This window comes from Amphiura filiformis, chromosome 4 (genome assembly GCF_039555335.1).
Source record: "Amphiura filiformis chromosome 4, Afil_fr2py, whole genome shotgun sequence".
In the NCBI taxonomy this organism is placed as follows: domain Eukaryota; kingdom Metazoa; phylum Echinodermata; class Ophiuroidea; order Amphilepidida; family Amphiuridae; genus Amphiura; species Amphiura filiformis.
The window spans coordinates 45947255-45965195 of NC_092631.1; the positions used below are offsets into that span (position 1 = coordinate 45947255).

The 17941-nt window shown below is 36.9% G+C and overlaps 1 protein-coding gene across 1 annotated transcript in view; it reads right to left on the minus strand.

Annotated features, from left to right (window-relative positions):
- Positions 1-17941, minus strand: part of LOC140150219 (testis-expressed protein 10 homolog) — a 50662-nt gene that overhangs the window by 29806 nt on the left and 2915 nt on the right. Inside the window, exons 2-5 of the mRNA XM_072172224.1 lie at positions 7925-7986; positions 6523-6666; positions 4103-4594; positions 3046-3230 (exon numbers count right to left, since the gene is read on the minus strand). Of these exons, the coding sequence (XP_072028325.1) occupies positions 3046-3230; positions 4103-4594; positions 6523-6666; positions 7925-7975 (872 nt within the window). The 5' untranslated portion in view covers positions 7976-7986. The remainder of the gene's footprint in view (positions 1-3045; positions 3231-4102; positions 4595-6522; positions 6667-7924; positions 7987-17941) is intronic.

Consider the following 17941-nt stretch of genomic DNA (forward strand, 5'->3'; position numbering starts at 1 on the left):
CTTGTTTTATGTGTGCAGTTCCTTCGTGCAGTAGAGCAGAACCTGTTGAGTTATATGCCTGTAGCTTCAATATAATCATTGGTATTATAGTAGAAAGTCCCAATGTCTGGCCTTTTAACCCAGCAGGTGCAATTTGCAAGGTTCAGTGATCACAGCTAATAGTGAATGGCAAAACAGTGATTTTAAGGGGAATTCCCATTCTTGTGTTCATTTCCTTATTGCACAATACATTACGTTGTTGGCACTTGTGTACATTGTCCGTAGCCTACTCATGCATTAATATCCTTCCTTATATTGCACAATAATTTAATCTGTTGGCTCTTTTGTTTATATTGTATGTTGTCAAGCAACCAATGGAATAATCATGATGATAATTGAATCATAACTCATCAAAAAATTGTCTGCTTGCCCTCAAATGAATTTTAAAAATTGGGTCGGTCGGTCGGGATTTTTTTCTTTCTTTTTTAATTACTAACAAACTCTACTGTTTGTATAAAAAAAAGCTCAAAATATGAAAAATCAGACAATTTTGGTATCAAAATGAATCAACATTACAAAACAACAAAAATGTTGAACACAACCTCTAAAATACATTTTTTTTACATCTTCAGAATGCAAAAAGTTGAAAAGAAAAAAAAAATTCAGGAATTTCCAAAAATAGGGTCAACATTCTTTTGTACAATAAATAGAAAAAAAATCCTTTTTTTTCTGATTTCCAAAATTAGGGTCGGTCGGTTGAGGCAGGGAACTTAATATATTATCGGGAATTGCCTCTCACGCATGATCGCACACAGTGAATGCCCCCGTCATACTCCATGGCAAGCGGCAACAGGCAAGACGATTAACCAATGACAAGCTTCGATTGTGTCCGCTTGTCTGCAATGCGTAAAGCGCCACGCCGCTCAGCGACAAAAGTATGACACAAGCATTTGGTCGGACCTCATCTCTAACATGATAACTGACATAGGTCAATATCCTTCCCGACATGCTTAGTAGCCAAGTCCGTAAAAGATTATTATTCTTGTGATCCACACACTATGTACACATTATACATTTGGCCACATTTTATTATACGATAAATACAAATTTATTAAACATGGTAACACATATTCTCTAGCAATCGGTTATACGATGGAACTGGTAGGCATATTATAAATTCGGGATATTAAATATCTTCCTGACCAGCCAGATCAGCGCATGGTCAAAGATGATTCCTTACTAGCCACAGACCATCCGCTGGAATTAGTTGAACATGAACCATTCGTTATAATGGCTGTTGGTCGGACCTCATCTCTCCACATCGATTGAAAAATTGTGATCTATAATCCCCAACATTGCTCTTATGAACTCACATCCACCTGGTTGAGGGCAAGCAAACATTTTTTTTGGCCTAATCATGATCAATATATATAGTGGAGTACAAATATCATAATTATCCTGTATAAATATCTCAAACATAGCAGGCCAGGGCAGTTACAATTTACAAGGTCTAATACACACACATAATGGGCTATTCCAGCTTAAATCCATACACCCCCTATGGAAGACATGCCCTTAATCTCCCACACAGGGAGTGTGAATTTCAAATGGGGTTATCTGACTGGGCAACTTCATTTTAAATCTCCAACCCCCTGTGTGGGAGATTAAGGCCCTCCAAAAAAATTGTTATGTTGGCGTAACCCGGCCGACCCTATTATTAGGCCCGACCCTACACTTTTTTTAATTTAAATTTTTTTTTTTACATACGCTAACGACTATTCTGACGACTATTCTGTTTCAGTGGTTGGTAAATCTAGTTCAAAAACAATATTCCAATCGATTAGAAGGGTGGAATTACACGTTTTGGTCGGAGACTTTGCGCAGAAACTGTGTGATGAATTCCAACATGGATATGTTGCGCAAAGAGTCCAGACAGTGAGGGACAATTTGACTTGCGGTGGCTTGCAGTCCCTATCGAGACACGCAATTGATCGAGTCAATGCAAACCGTACAGGACCTTTCATACCGACATCTGGTATGCAGTTTTGAAGAAGTACAAAGAGTATTATATTTAAGACTCATATACTTCTATCAAAGGAATGTTTCAACTCGTTCAACATTGTTCAAAAACAGTTCCTAAAAAAAAAAAAAAAAAAATCCCTACCTACCTACCCTATTTTTGATCAGCACGTTACACCAACATAACAATTTTTTTTTGGCCTAAGGTTAATGTCTTTCATTGGAGGTGTATGGATTTTAACTGGAATAGCCTACTGCTAGAGGGCAAATGGGTGACTTCATGGGGAATTTTCAATTCAACATTACTGCCGGCATCAGGCATCTATCATTCAGGGCCAGACTCCAAATATTTGAAGTAGAATACTTGTCAAACAATCTACTGATTCATTTTTATCATCAACAAATATTTGTTGATGAAAATTGATGTAGAATGTTTGTGGGAAGTTTTTTATTTTTTTTTCAACATGATATGAAACCAGTGATGACTCAATCAGAACAAAAGCCATAGGTCTGACTGCATAGCATGCATGAGTAACAACAACCAGTTAAGAGTACAATAAGCCAAATCGCTATTGTAACTTCCGGTTTTTTTAGGACACTTTGCCCTTTGACCTATCTGGAATATTCAGAAAAATTCGGGTTTTGTGCGTACCAAATATAAATTAAAACGTGTTACTAGAATAAAAACAAACTTAAAAAACATTATTATAAAATGAATTAATTATTTAAATATTTTTAATGATAACATTATGACAATAATAAATAAATTATTAATAATTACAGCAATTTTCCCGATAGGTCAAAGGACAAAGTGTCCTAAAACTGCAAAAACTGTCCCACAATGCATTGCAAACTTCCAATGCCGATTGGGCTTATTCACTACAAGTAGCAGAATTCAAGTGAGAAAAATAATTTGTAAAATGTTACACCTCAAATTTACACTGCATACATGAAATACATTATTAATTTTTTTATTCTTTTGGCCATAGCCACTGTACTATGCTTCCCTCAAGTGCAATGTATGCCATCATCTCAACACTAGCTTACCTCAACACAAATCCTTCTTGAAGACCAGGCACTTTCCCTGACTGACCAAACATTTGTACATTGCTGACAACTTGATTGGTTCCAACCCTAACCTCTTGAGAGATGCTACCATTGTGTGATAATACTCCAGGGCTCTTGTCTTCCTTCACAAGTACATGAAGGAATTGCTGAAGTCGCTGAAGAACCTGTTGAGAAATTATATGAATTTTGATTTCATTATCATTTACAAGTTACTCAAATCTACAGATTTAACAAGGATGCATATAAACAAACAGTGCAAGTAAACTTTCCTAATGCATTGAATAAATCTTAACCCTAACTCTCCCTAATCCATCTGCATGAAGCCACTGCATATATGCATGCATCCCAGGTGAGTGGATGATGCTATCACCCCAAGTCATACACACAGTTTCATTGGCCAGGCCAGCGAAACACCTGTAGCTACCGGTCGTCGATTGAGTCTGTGTTTCGAATCCTGAGGGAAACAAACAAGTTCTTTAAATTTGTTCATCATCTCTCTTTATTTCTTCCTTCTTTCCTTTCCCATAGCCAAAAAGCATAGTGGACGCTATGGTTATGAAAGATGGAACTCTAATGAATGTTCTGTTTTCTGTTATCCCGCGCCTGGGACCCCACCGTGAAACTACTTCCTCGCCGATTACCATCATGTGACCAAACCAACAGTCAAGTTTCTGCGCAGTCTGATGAAGACCCGGTGCACAGGTCGCAATGTTACTAAAAAAATTGTTGGCGAGTCCAGAATTTGATTCATATTATTGTCTACTGAATGTTACAAGCCAATTCAAAAAAAGATGTTATTTTTTACAAATATTCAATCCACAATATATTTAATTTCATACCACAATGTACAAAACATATTTAATTGCATATGAACAATGCAGCACATGATAGCCAACAAATTATGCATTTTTTTTTTCACTTTCTATACAGTTTAAAATGATTAAAATTGTATCTGGCGACACACTGATGATATAGCCTATAGGCTATTCTTATTTCAGTAAAATCATACATTTTCACATCTAATCTAATTTCTCACCTTTATCCTCCATTTCTGACTTGACATAACACTACTAGGATTGACACTCAACTCTGCTCCTAACATATCCCTTTTCCCCTGTACTACTTTCTTCTGCTGCGATATCTGATGCACAAAGTTTGTCAATAACTCCTTACTATGCGGTATCACTAACTCAGGGTATTGCTGCAGAATGCAATCCAAGACTGCTAGAGAGTCTATTTGTATAGCCTCTGTGATGTGAGTCATTGCGCAACAGATGTGGGCGTTAAGTATCGCAAAGAATGGCGATATCTGAGTGGCGGATACCGACTGCATGACGTGCTGTAAGACAGTCACACCAGCTTTGCGGACGGTGTCATCTTTGTCCGTCATTAGGACTGCAAGGTTGTTGAGTAATGAGGAGAGGTTTTGAAGTAGAAGATCTGGATGAGATGTTAGTAGTTCTTTGATGCTCTGCACAGATGAATGCCGAATGGATGCATTGTAGTGATTAAGATGACACATCAAGTCCTGTAAGATAAATGATACTGGTCAATTCCTCCTCACAAATGCTATAAATAAACAGTCTGTTATCAAGAGCATCTATTGGAGGATCCACACAATCAGATAAAAGTGTTGCAATCATGGACAAAAGAGATAACAGACAAACTCCAAACAGTCAAAAGTCTCAGTATCAACCCATGAGGGCGGATTGTTCCATGAAATGAGACAGGCGAAACTGCTATGCATGTACCGCATATTTTAACAGTATTTTGCGTAAACACAAAGACATACAAAGCTCGCGAATGCACGCAATGCTGGTGTGATTGTTAGACACAGCACAATCGAACGATCAGCCCTCATGAATTCTCAGCAACAGGGACTTTGATGTCGATAAATAGTCTGTAGTATTCCGTGGTTGGTACACTCTGAATCTAAAAATGTAAATCAATGCCCCCTTCCACAATCAGTGTTAAAACTTGACATTTTGCCATTGTGCACCTAGTAAATTGTCAAGTATAATTCCCTTTACATTAATTACAAGAAGCACACATTCACTAGCATCATTTATGAAGTAGATAGTGCTTAAATTAATAAACTGTTGGCAGATGGTATCAGTTCGGGGGCACTCATAATTCGCAGACGTCTCTGTTATCAAATACTCTTGAAGCGTCATGTCACATAACAGTATCATATTTCAGAGATGTTTCATAAATCACATACTCCCTAGTTTCAAAACCCAGTCGCAAACGATATTAGTAATTTTGGTGAACGTGCTGGCGCAGTGGGAATAATTTTGTGAGTAGGCCTTATCAGGGTTGTAGCCCCAGTTGAGTCCCCGCTAATTTTACTATCCAATTATGAATCAGAGCACAGGCTCGGGTACCCTTGGGATTTTTTTACTTCAAAACATTTGATTTTGGCCATCCGCAATCTAAGTGTGTCATAATTTGCATAGATAGATATAATTGTTGCACAGGCAGATATTTGCTAAACATAGGAAAGCATATTCTAATACACTCAGCTTCGTTCCGATGTGCTGCATCGAGTGCCCAGCTGTCAACAAAGCTCGACGTATGTGATATCACAGACCCCCGTATGTGAAATCACTGACCCGTCTTTGAAATCAGAGACATCCGTGAATTACGAGTGCCCCCGAACTGGTATGGGTGGCTAATCAGTGGCTACTGCCTGTTCAATTAGCTTAGATTCTTGTATTTTTATGATATTTAAAAAAATAAAAAAATGTGGTCAAAGTCATCAAAGAAAAGTGTTAGCACAGCCTTAGACCCAACATGATTTATACTTGTCAAATTCCAAAGTTCAATTTAAAACCCCATTTCTTTTCAATTTTGCCTCATTTTAGGCAGTTACTTGGGTCCACCAAAAGGGTTCCCGACCTTTTCACAAATCGAGTGGGATGGTCCATTCTTAACTTAGGGCATAGACCCTATCAAATGTCCACCAATCTGTCCTGCCATTTCAATTGTTATACCGTACCCGTTATTGGATAGGGTCTATTTATAAGTGATGATGGTAGGGCTACTGTTTTCTGTAACCTAAGTCATTGTTTTAAATAATATTTTCTTGTACAAAAGTTCTTTTGTTTCCAAATGTCCTTCTCATAGTTCGTATTTAACAAACAAAACAAAATAACAAATTGGAAACAAATGTGTAGGCCTAGGCCCACACCACACCTGACCCATCCACACAAACAAACAACAACAACAACAACAACAACAACAACAACAACAACAACAACAACAAAATAAATAAATAAATAAATAAATAAATAAATAAATAAATAAATAAATAAATAAATAAATAAATAAATAAATAAATAAATAAATAAATAAATATAAATTTTTGCATTACTTTTGTTTATAAATAAATAAATAAATAAATAAATAAATAAATTGCCCCCCCCTTACTCTGAGTAGCTACACCTGTTCACTTACACTGATATTCTGTTTACGTTGATTTGTAGGTTGTGACTCATCTTTATCTTTCAGTTGTTCCTTGATCTGTATAGCATGAGCCTTGAAGGTTGTGTTGGTAAAGTTATCAGCTTTAGGCTTCACTTTGCCAGTCTTCAACTTTACCTGTATTGGTGTAAAAATAATCAATTGTATGTGAAAAAACAAAATGGAAACAAACTATGCGACAAAATGAAAATATTACCATTGAAATGCTTGGGCAATATTTTGATAAATATAATAATATGTTATAAAATAATTGAGTACTCAATTATTTAAAGACACTGTAATCAAAGTATCAACATTTTGATTTAATAGAAATTAATTGATTATTTTTCAAATCACATTGCTTTTTAAAGCGATGTTTTCAGCTGATAGTCGGTTTTTAAAATAATTGCATCTTTAATATGGTACCGAAAACTACAACCAGAATAACAAGTGAAATAACTGTTAAACACATCTTTCTCCACTTTTTATGTACCGAACAGCAATGTTTACCAGTGGGATTATATTCAACCAATGGCGCTCAACCTATTACAGTCAAAGATATTTGATACAACAAAAATAATCGCTTTTTTGGTGTTCGCCCAAGCCTACTATTAAACAGACTACTGTTGAATCATTTGCATTTTACTTCATTTATCTATTTGCATGCAAATATGCAAATTAGGCATAAGGAAGGTAAAACATATTGTTTGAGCCACCTGATCATTTTGGACAAGTGTTTGAACAGAATTTGGTTTTAGATAAAAATAAAATACTATTTGTTCATGTGATATTTTTAACATTTTGGAGAAAATTAATGTTCATTAAATTTATCGATCTATTTGTGAAAACAGCAAAATATTGGTTAGCATTGCCCTTATTTTGCTTGATCTACATGTAGTCACACACTCTAATACCCCGTTTACATTGGGCGAAAGTCGTAATCGACTTAATTCGTATCATACGTGTAAACAGGTACAGTCATAATTAATCGTAATTCAAAAGTCGTAATTCCAATGATGATCATCATTCATTTCAAGTGAATTTGAATAAGTCGTCATTAATTACGACTTTTCGCTACTGTAAACGAACATGTTGTTGAATGTGTATTAACCTGCCATAACCATTGGTAACAAACGAATTCGATATTCGTGAATGCGAATTTGGAATCGAATTCAGCCGATGTAATGTAAACACCCACCAAACGAATTAATCTGCCGTCATAATTCAAAATACAGCTTAAGTCGATTACGACTTTTGCCAAATGTAAACGGGGTAAATGCAACTTGATGTGCTTTGTATTCAGTGATGCACTAGAGTCCATTGCATAGACTGGTTTCACTTTTAAACAGATCAAGTCAAAGAAAAAGATCAAGAAAAGCACGCATATATATCTTACTTTTTGGAAGTCTTTTCTCTTCTCCTTTTGTTTTCTGCCACCCTTTGCCATGTTTTGTAGCACTGCAACAAAATTGAAAGAAATTAAAACTAAATTACATAAAATTAACATGGATTAACAATGATTGCATGCAGTTTACATTTGTTCTAATTTGACCATTAAACTGAAACCTTTGATGTGGGTACATCCACTTTTAAATAACTCATCAAAGATTCTTGTCATTTGGTTTAGACAATCACTATTAATTATTTTTGCTATCTTTAGCTTCAGCTGAAATTGCACTTAGGCTTAATTTATTCAGGTTTTGCACCATACCGTATTTCACCAGTCATTACCAGTGCTGTATGGTGCAAACACTGATTGAGGAGCCAATGGCTCCCAACTTTATAAATTTAGGCGGCTAAATTTTAGCTCCCAAGTAAAAAAGTGAGGTGCCAACTCATCGTATTTCAACCGCTCAACAAGTCATTCCATTACAATGGTTTAAATCTACGTTCAAATTTAAGTTTTTTAGGCTTACTTCCCGTTCCAGTTCCATGACCTTACATAACACCACTAGCTTCATTAAGGTTAGCAACTATTTTAAACTGTTGCGATTTGGTAGTTCACAGCATCTTGCAAATGGTAGTGAGCTTTGGCAAAAATTACATTGATTATTTCATAGCAAGTGTGTAGAAGAATTCAAATATCACAGATACTTTTGTAGGTCCTGTACTTCTTGAGTTATGTTGTAAAGAGGGCTGAAACAACAACACGTTTGTAAAACGTACATAACTCATGATTCACAACAATATATCAAGCAAGTAAATGATCTGTAGAATGAACTTTTGCAAAACATCAAAGTGTCAATAATATATTGATTTAGAAAATGAAAATCAATTTATTTTGGCTGCTTCAACCAACAATAAAATGTACCTTGTCTACCCTTAATAGTATCAATAGCTGTTTTAGATTCCCTGATTTTATCGTTTCATATTCCTTCTCCTTGTTCCCCAAAAGTTCATCAAATTCAAAGTTTCCTTGACAAGCTTTCCTTCCAAGATGTTAACGTTGAGTTAAATTTGCCATCAAACCGCATCATTTTATTATCAAATTAAAGCCCTTGAGTAAAAGCCAAAACTGAAAACCGCTTTTGTCATAGCACTTTCCGTAGCAAAGTTACACCTTCCTTGGAAGATTGACTTTCATCAAAAATATTCAGCCTACATTTAATGCATCAATTAAAAAACAAAACAGCTATCATAGTCTCATTTTTGTCAAGGAAACCTACATTATGTTGTCTATACTTCACTTGACCTAAATGTATGATTTGTTTTTGTGATGAGAGAATCGCATATAGAATTTTAGAGGATTGTGATAGCAGTTACAAGAAAAGCTGCACTATCATGAGACTTTGCTGTTTTGTTTTTTAATTGATGCATTTGTTGGCTGAATATTTTTGATGAAAGTCAATCTTTGACAAGATGTAACTTTGCCATGACAAAACAGTTTTCAGTTTTGGCTTTCTTTACTCAAGGGCTTTAATTTGATAAAAAAATGATGCGGTTTGATGGCAAATTTGAATTCACCTTTCATACCTAAAAGCTGCACTATCATGAGACTATGATAGCTGTTTTGTTTTTTAATTGATGCATTAAATGTAGGCTGAATATTGTTGATGAAAGTCAATCTTCAAGGAAGTTTTTGCTTTCTTTACTCAAGGGCTTTAATTTGATAATAAAATGATGCGGTTTGATGGCAAATTTAACTCAACATTAACAAAGAGTCATCTTGGAAGGAAAGCTATCTTCTGCCTTGGATGTGACATCTGGTGTGCCACAGGGGACTGTGGTTGGTCCATTGTGTTTTTTGGTATATTAATAACATGCCTGACTGCATCTCCCTGTACTAAGACTTGTCTTTTCGCTGACGACGCAGAAGACGCCCTTTCAAACTGGGGCTCATCATGGAAAATGAATTTCAACACAGACAAGTGTTATACTAACTGAAAACCGTTTTGTCATAGCACTTTCCGTAGCAAAGTTACACCTTCCTTGGAAGATTGACTTTCATCAAAAATATTCAGCCAACAAATGCATCAATTAAAAAACAAAACAGCAAAGTCTCATGATAGTGCAGCTTTTCTTGTAACTGCTATCACAATCCCTCTAAAATTCTATGTGCGATTCTCTCATCACAAAAACAAATCATACATTTAGGTCAAGTGAAGTATAGACAACATAATGTAGGTTTCCTTGACAAAAATGAGACTATGATAGCTGTTTTGTTTTTTAATTGATGCATTAAATGTAGGCTGAATATTTTTGATGAAAGTCAATCTTCCAAGGAAGGTGTAACTTTGCTACGGAAAGTGCTATGACAAAACGGTTTTCAGTTTTGGCTTTCTTTACTCAAGGGCTTTAATTTGATAATAAAATGATGCGGTTTGATGGCAAATTTAACTCAACATTAACAAAGAGTCATCTTGGAAGGAAAGCTATCTTCTGCCTTGGATGTGACATCTGGTGTGCCACAGGGGACTGTGGTTGGTCCATTGTGTTTTTTGGTATATTAATTAATAACATGCCTGACTGCATCTCCCTGTACTAAGACTTGTCTTTTCGCTGACGACGCAGAAGACGCCCTTTCAAACTGGGGCTCATCATGGAAAATGAATTTCAACACAGACAAGTGTTATACTATGCATTTCACAAGCAAAAAATCCCATATTGCAACACCATATTAAAGTTTATTGTATTTATACAATAAACAAATTTACCTCCTGTGAAAGAGTCTAACCCTGGTTCATAGCTTGTGCTTGGACAAATCAATATGATTGATTTATTGATTGGTTGCCTAGTATTGGCTTTATATAAGGACCAATGAGGTTTAAGGTCTATTGTTGGAGGTAGCCAATGGGAAGTGGTTAATAACCTTCTGACACTGCCAGTGGTTCAGGGATTAGGCACATTTTTATCTGTCATGGAAGGAGAAGGTTGTGTCTCCAATGTGAAGAAAATTTTTTTACACAGAATTATTTCCATGGAAGGGAAAACTTATTCTTTTCAAGGAAATAGTATTTGCTTTTATAACATGATATAATCAGAGGTAGTTAGAAATAGCTATAAATTATTCTGAACGAAGGAAGCATGATCGCAAAATATGTCGGCAACTAGTGTCTAGAAACACCGATGACAGGAATGGCAGCCGTCATGGGAATACAAAATATTTAGCACCTTGATGAAATTTTGAAATTTAGAGGTGCAGAATTTTGAACCGATCGGGAAGACAAGACATCGCTCATCCAGTAAAGTCTGCTGCAGTCAAGGCTGTTAATTACAGAATGCTGAATCTTTCAGCAGAAATGGAATTAAATGGAGGTGTAAATGAAACCCCAGTCAAGCATCAATGCAGCAGCTAGCAGCGAGTCACAGCAATGATGGATCGATTTGTCGATCATGGTCTGATGATGGCGAAATCTGTGTGTTGGGATCAAGTATTGCAATTTGGGAAGACCAGCTGGGACCACCGGTGAAACAACTGTGATTATGTACTTATATTATGGATACTTGATTGGACATGGACGTCGAAACGGGGTGAGCAAATTTTAAGTAAAGTTAAAATTAATTATAAACATGGACTAGCTCTATCGAGTTCTGACACTCCACTACTGGCGAAGTTGCTGGAATAAGTAGGCCCTAAAATGTACTCTTGATCAATTTCAAATTCATGAGTGATTAATTAGTGGCGATCATGTGATCATAACATTGTTTTACTTTGTAAACGAGAGATAAAAATTATCATGAATGAAAAAATAAATAAATAAATAAATAAATAAGTTTTGGACGATTAGTATCCTGGATAATTTGGATGGTTTAGGTAGGGAAATTTGGTTGGGTAATCGAATTGGCTAGGGAGGCGCCTTGGAAAACATGGGCGTGGCAAAATTAAAAAGGGTGCAGGTGCCACTGCTGATGTGATAAATGTTTTGTCAGAATTCAGGAATATTTAATTAGTTGCAATCATGTGATCCACTGGATCAAAAATTTGAATGAGATCTCAAGTAAAATATACTGGCCAAATTTTTGGGGGCAAGAATAAGTCATAGTGTGTGTCAGGTAGGAAGAGATTTTGTCAGGCAATCAACCCAGGATGTGATCATGTCAGTTTGGCTTGAAAAAAAAAAAAAATGAATCGGATAACAATAAAATATTGGGCAAATTATTTGTGGCATGAATAATTCATATTGTCAGGTAGAGAGAATATATCAGACAATGGAGTACTTGACAAAGCACCCAGACCATATAGTAATTAAAATTTTATATTGGTTTGGTAATCAAACATTTTGGCTAGTGTGAAGTTTGTGCCTTCAATTAAAGGGGTGCCGTGGTGCCAGGGTTTTGGAGAACTGGGCAAGGAAAAATTTATAAGGGTGCCACTGCCACATTACCAAATTAGTGAATGTATACTGTATAGGTAATTAGATGCATTCATAAGATCGACAGGGCCATGCGATATCATATAAATACCCTTTTTCAAGGGGAGAATTTTGCCCTTTTTTGAATGAATTCAAAATAAATTTGCAGAGCGAACACCCAACAGGGCAAACAGAGGTCAAGGTCAACAGGAGATCATTAGGGGTCAAACACCATGGAGGGTCGTTGGTGCATGAGAGTTGGGGGTGACCACGGAAACTGGAAAAAAAAAAAAAAAAAAAAAACGTCAAGGTAAATCTGGGTTCATCAGAGTCAAACTGGTATAAATTGTAGTAGGTTCATGAAATTTGGTTAGGGTTAATTTGGGGTTATTCGGGGTCAGATCGCCATAGGTTGTCCCACCGTTATCCGACTGTTGGAATTTTGCAGAACTGGTTAACAATTGCATGTGACATTTCATTTTATGACTTTTGAAGTTTGTGGTGCTTCACTCCTCCTTAAGGATTTTGTTCAGTCAGGGAAGCATGAGCCTTTCTTTTCTGAGCGTTTATGGTTAAGAAGTTCAAGGTCATAATGTAGGTCAGAAGGTATGGATTGTTGAAAAATATGGGATTGGAATTTTAGGTAATTTGAGGGCAAAATAAGAAGGCTCAAGGAGTTTTTCATGGAACTTGGGGAAATGGAGGAGCAGTCAAAGTCACAATTTCTTGGGTCAGGTCAGGCTTATCAGGGTCACCTGAAGACATTGTATAAAGGTCAGATGGTCACGCAACTCGATAAAAGGGGTTCCAGCAGATTCAGGCAGTAGATAATAGTATCGGGTGTTTACGGAGCTTGGTAAAAAGAGGTACGTAGCATAGGAGGTTAAAATGTTCAAGATGTTGGCTTTACTCAAGGTCATCTGGAGTCTAAATACGTACATGTAAGACAGAGGAAATGGGGAAAGCGGCAGGATTTGGGCAGTAACATCAAGTGAAGTAGTCATTTGGGAGATCAATGGGAGGTCATTCAATGTTGGTATTCATGAGGCTTGGAGAATGATCCCATTGAAAGTTAACAATTCACCAGGCAATTCACAAGATCAATTAAGTCGGTTTCGGGAAGTTGGAAGCATACACTGCATTTCATCAGGTTATTTAGGTACCTAATAAATCAAATAGAAATAACAAATTCCTGTTCTATGTCTGGGCCCGGTAACTTAAACAGTAAGGAAATTCCTGTCCCTCTCATTCCTAGGATAAGGAATTTTGTGTAGTAACGGCGAAATGAAATAGGAATTTTGCATAGCGATAAGTTGCTTCCCAGTTTCTGTTTTCTTTTTCTGATTTATTTCAGGTTGAATCAACATATTGGTGGTCGCATGATTAATAATGGAGGCTACGTGACGGGAAGATATAAAGAATGATATACATGTAATACGTTTCTGGACATTATTTGGACCATTTAGACCACATCTAATGATATCCGAAGCAAGCGTATGGCAGGACAAGACAAAGTGGGACAGGAACACTTTCAGTGTACAATGCGGACATTATGTATTAAAGGGCAGGTCTATTGCAAAAACAAGTTCATCTCTATCAAGGAGAATAATTATTAAATTACAAGTTGACACTTGTTGCAACTTTTTATGCATATTTCTCCTGGAAAAAAGAGAAATTGTGTGGGTGAAGTTCATGCGGGTTCGTCCCCGTTTGAAGCGGAATCAATTTTCAAGGTAGCCGCTGACTACGTAAGTAAAGGAAGCGGACACTATATCATACTCTCATTTAATACCTGTGTGACACAATCACAATCACTTTGACAAGTTTGACATTAGCAACATGGTTGCTGCAACAATGAGTTGTACTATATTTACCATAAACAATGCTGTATAACAATATGCAGACTATTTTGTTCTCATTTCGGAAACAAGCCTCACACAGTATTGTCACTATGTGTTTGCTTTGTAATATTTCATCCAACTGAAACTATAATAACTATAGCATTGCAATATTGCACAGGGAAATCAGGTACACGAGTTTGTGGACTTAACATGGTTTATATGCTAGTTTCAGATTGATCGCGCTGAAATTAATATTTTATCTTTAGCCCAAATATTTATTATGATATTGATATACATATGAATTGTAATATCACAATTGCCTAATATATAAGAAAAAGAAGCGGCTGATTTATCCATATCTTTAAAAAATTTGTGTGAACAACAACCGTATACGTTATGTGCATTGAGAATGTTTAAAGTCCCTTTTGGCAAAGCAGGCACAGTCATGCATGATGTCAACTTTTTCTAGGTCAAATCTGTCTTGTTCGAAGGAACTCATCGTTTAAGTTGGTTTTTGCAGAATATCAATTTTAAACGTCTTATTTTCATTGTCCTCAAAACATTAGCTTTTGCCAATGATATGATGTTGTCTGAGCAATATATATGACCATTGAATGCCATTAATTATATCGTTACAATGTCAGACAATCTCATTCTTTGGGAACAAATGATAGATATGTAGATACTGGTATGCAAAATGGGTTGGCTTCGCAGCCAAAGCAAAGTTGCCATATTGTGTGTAATTATTGAGTTAGGCACCGCAGGTAGCCTAACTCGCTAGTATGTTCTTGCCATTTCTATCTTTTATTGTACATTGAATGCTCTACGCCCTTACAACGATCACTGATGGAGTCAATTTACTTTACTTCACTTCCTGGGCAGTAGTACTGGGCACATTTGGAAATATTTGCACAGCTAATTAATAGTCGGCCTGCTCACTTCATAACTACATTTATAATTAGTGAATAAAAATATATCCAATTGAGGGCCTTCTGCGCATTGGCGAAAACAGCATTTTGCTTGTTACGTCATCAGGGGTGGATTGCACGGGCTCAGGCGGGGCGTCGGTGATTAAGCTGAGGATAAGCTGTTGCGCAAGCCTTCAACTTGCCAGCATGGTAAAGGTATCGATGTGCAAGGGTGCACAGGGAAATTAGGCTTCATAATAGGAGGAATTCAATCACCAGGGTGCCATGGGGTAGTAAGCCAGGGTCATCCTACGTTCTCAATTTTCTCCCAAAAATATAATAGAGGAGTTTTTCGAGTTCTCGTAGCCCGCTGCTGCCACGATTGTTTTTTCTTAGGCCCAAAGCCTTAACAAGTAAGTCTAAAATGTACAAATGTAGTACATGTTGTACATAGGGGAAGATAAACTCAAGAATTCGGTGCACAAACAAAAATAGGCACACGTTTGGCTATTATTCGTGAATATATACTGGGTGCAGCTCGTACCTCTTCCTTACACAAAAGGTGTCTTGTAAAGTTGAGATAAATTATCTAAAATATCCTTGCGTTTGTCAATGACATCAAGGGCGCACATTTCAAGTGATTCTGTGAAGGTTTTTAACGACGCTAATAAGCCTGGGGAGTTCAGCTGTCAAAAAGGATAGCTAGGGTTCATGTGGAGGCTTATAGAATCACAAGTGAAAAAAAAAAAAAAAAGGGGGGGGTTGGGCAAATTTCTGTGCCATAAATTTGTTTGGCGGTAAAAAAGGGACAGGGCCACAAATTTAATCTTGAATCCAATTATATGAAAATAATTGGATCACCATAAATAATTGTATAAGTGTTTACAAATAGTAATAATTAAGTAACTAATAAATTTGAGAAATAGTGCATGAGAAGTTGAACGAAATATGTCAAATATCCAGATTACTTTCCTGAATGTTTCCGGCTTCAGGAAAGTAGAATTAATGTATATACACTTTTCTAAGGAATTTATATTAAAAGATTGACTCAATAAATGTATGTAAACTTCTCTGGAGAAATGTTCTCTTGAAAAGTTAAGCCAAGTTTGATGTAATATAACGGTACCCTTTGGGTCCGTATTTCATTGGATAAGCTGAAGTTAAATCCAATTCTGGTTTACAAATAAATGGAGATACTCCTGACAGATATGCCAGCAAAACTTTGAGTAAAATGTGCCTCATTTCATCTGGGGGTAATAAAGTTTATTGTATTTATACAATAAACAAATTTACCTCCTGTCAAAGAGTCTTACCCTGGTTCATAGCTTGTGCTTGGACAAATCAATATGATTGATTTATTGATTGGTTGCCTAGTATTGGCTTTATATAAGGACCAATGAGGTTTAAGGTCTATTGTTGGAGGTAGCCAATGGGAAGTGGTTAATAACCTTCTGACACTGCCAGTGGTTCAGGGATTAGGCACAGTTTTATCTGTCATGGAAGGAGAAGGTTGTGTCTCCAATGTGAAGAAAATTTTCCCACCCACCACACCCAAAACTTAGGTCATATCCCAGTATTCAATACCTTTGTGGACAGTCAACAGGGAGCATTCAATTTGGCTGGGAAGGTATCCATATCGTACAGGGTATAGAGGTACATAGACCTAAAGGGTATTGCAGTCTGCGTTTTAATGGTAGCTTCTGGGCATGGGCAAATTACCAGGAAGAGGCGGTTAAGCTGACCAAGGGAGAGGATTCAATAAGTGCACATTTTAACTTCTCTTGAGAGGTTAGGCCACATTTGGGTATACAGATCTAGGTGTTCAGGAAATCCCTTTAAAAAGGGTTCTGTAGCTTGCCGGTTAATACATTGCTGTTAACTTCTTTAAAAAGTTGGGCCACACTTGGCGAGTGTGGAAAGGGCTTGAGAATACCCTGGAGGGCCCCGTATCTTACATGAAATTAATTTGGGTTAACTTCTCTGCAAGAAGAGGAGTTGGGCCACACTTGTGTGTGGGCCAGGGAAATTCCCCGGAGGCCCCGTATCTTATGAGGAATTAATTTGGGTTAACTTATGCAAAGAGAAGTTGGGCCACACTTGCATGTGTGTAAAGGGGCTGAGAAAATTCCCTGGAGCGCCCCGTAGCTTACGAGGAATTTGGGTTAACTTCTTTGCGAGACAAGAAGTGGGGCCACACTTGCATGTGTGCAAAAGGGCTTGGGGTAATACCCTGGAGGGCCCCATATTCATTAATTCATTTTCATTCATTCATTTCTTTCATGCATTTAAAATGTATTGTACAAGGAATTAACTTGGGTTAACTTCTCAGACTTCTCTCTGAGAAGTTGGCCCGTATTAAATTCATTCATTTTCATTCATTCATTCATTCTTCATTGCATTTCATTTATGCATCTTACAAGGAATTAATTTTGGTTAACCCCTCTATGATAAGATAAGATTGGGCCACACTTTGTGTGTGTGCAAAAGGGCCCGGGAAAATTCCCTGGAGGGTCCGTATCTTATACAAGAGATTAAGTTGGGTTAACTTCTCTGTGAGAAGTTGGGCCACACTTTGTTCGGAGAGGCTCCAGTACCTTACGGGTAAGTAGTGTAGGCATGAGCTCGGGAAATTACCGAGAGGGCCCCGTATCTCACGGGTGAGTAATTTAGGAATTGGCTCGGGGAAATTCCGGGAGGGCCCGTATCTTACTGGGTGAGCCAACACTGTGTGTACATGTAGATGGGAACAGACTCTGTATTTACGGGAAAGTAAAGACTATCCAGGTCAAAATTGTGGCGGTAAAAAGGGACAGGGCCACAAATTTAATCTTGAATCCAATTATATGAAAATAATTGGATCACCATAGGTAAT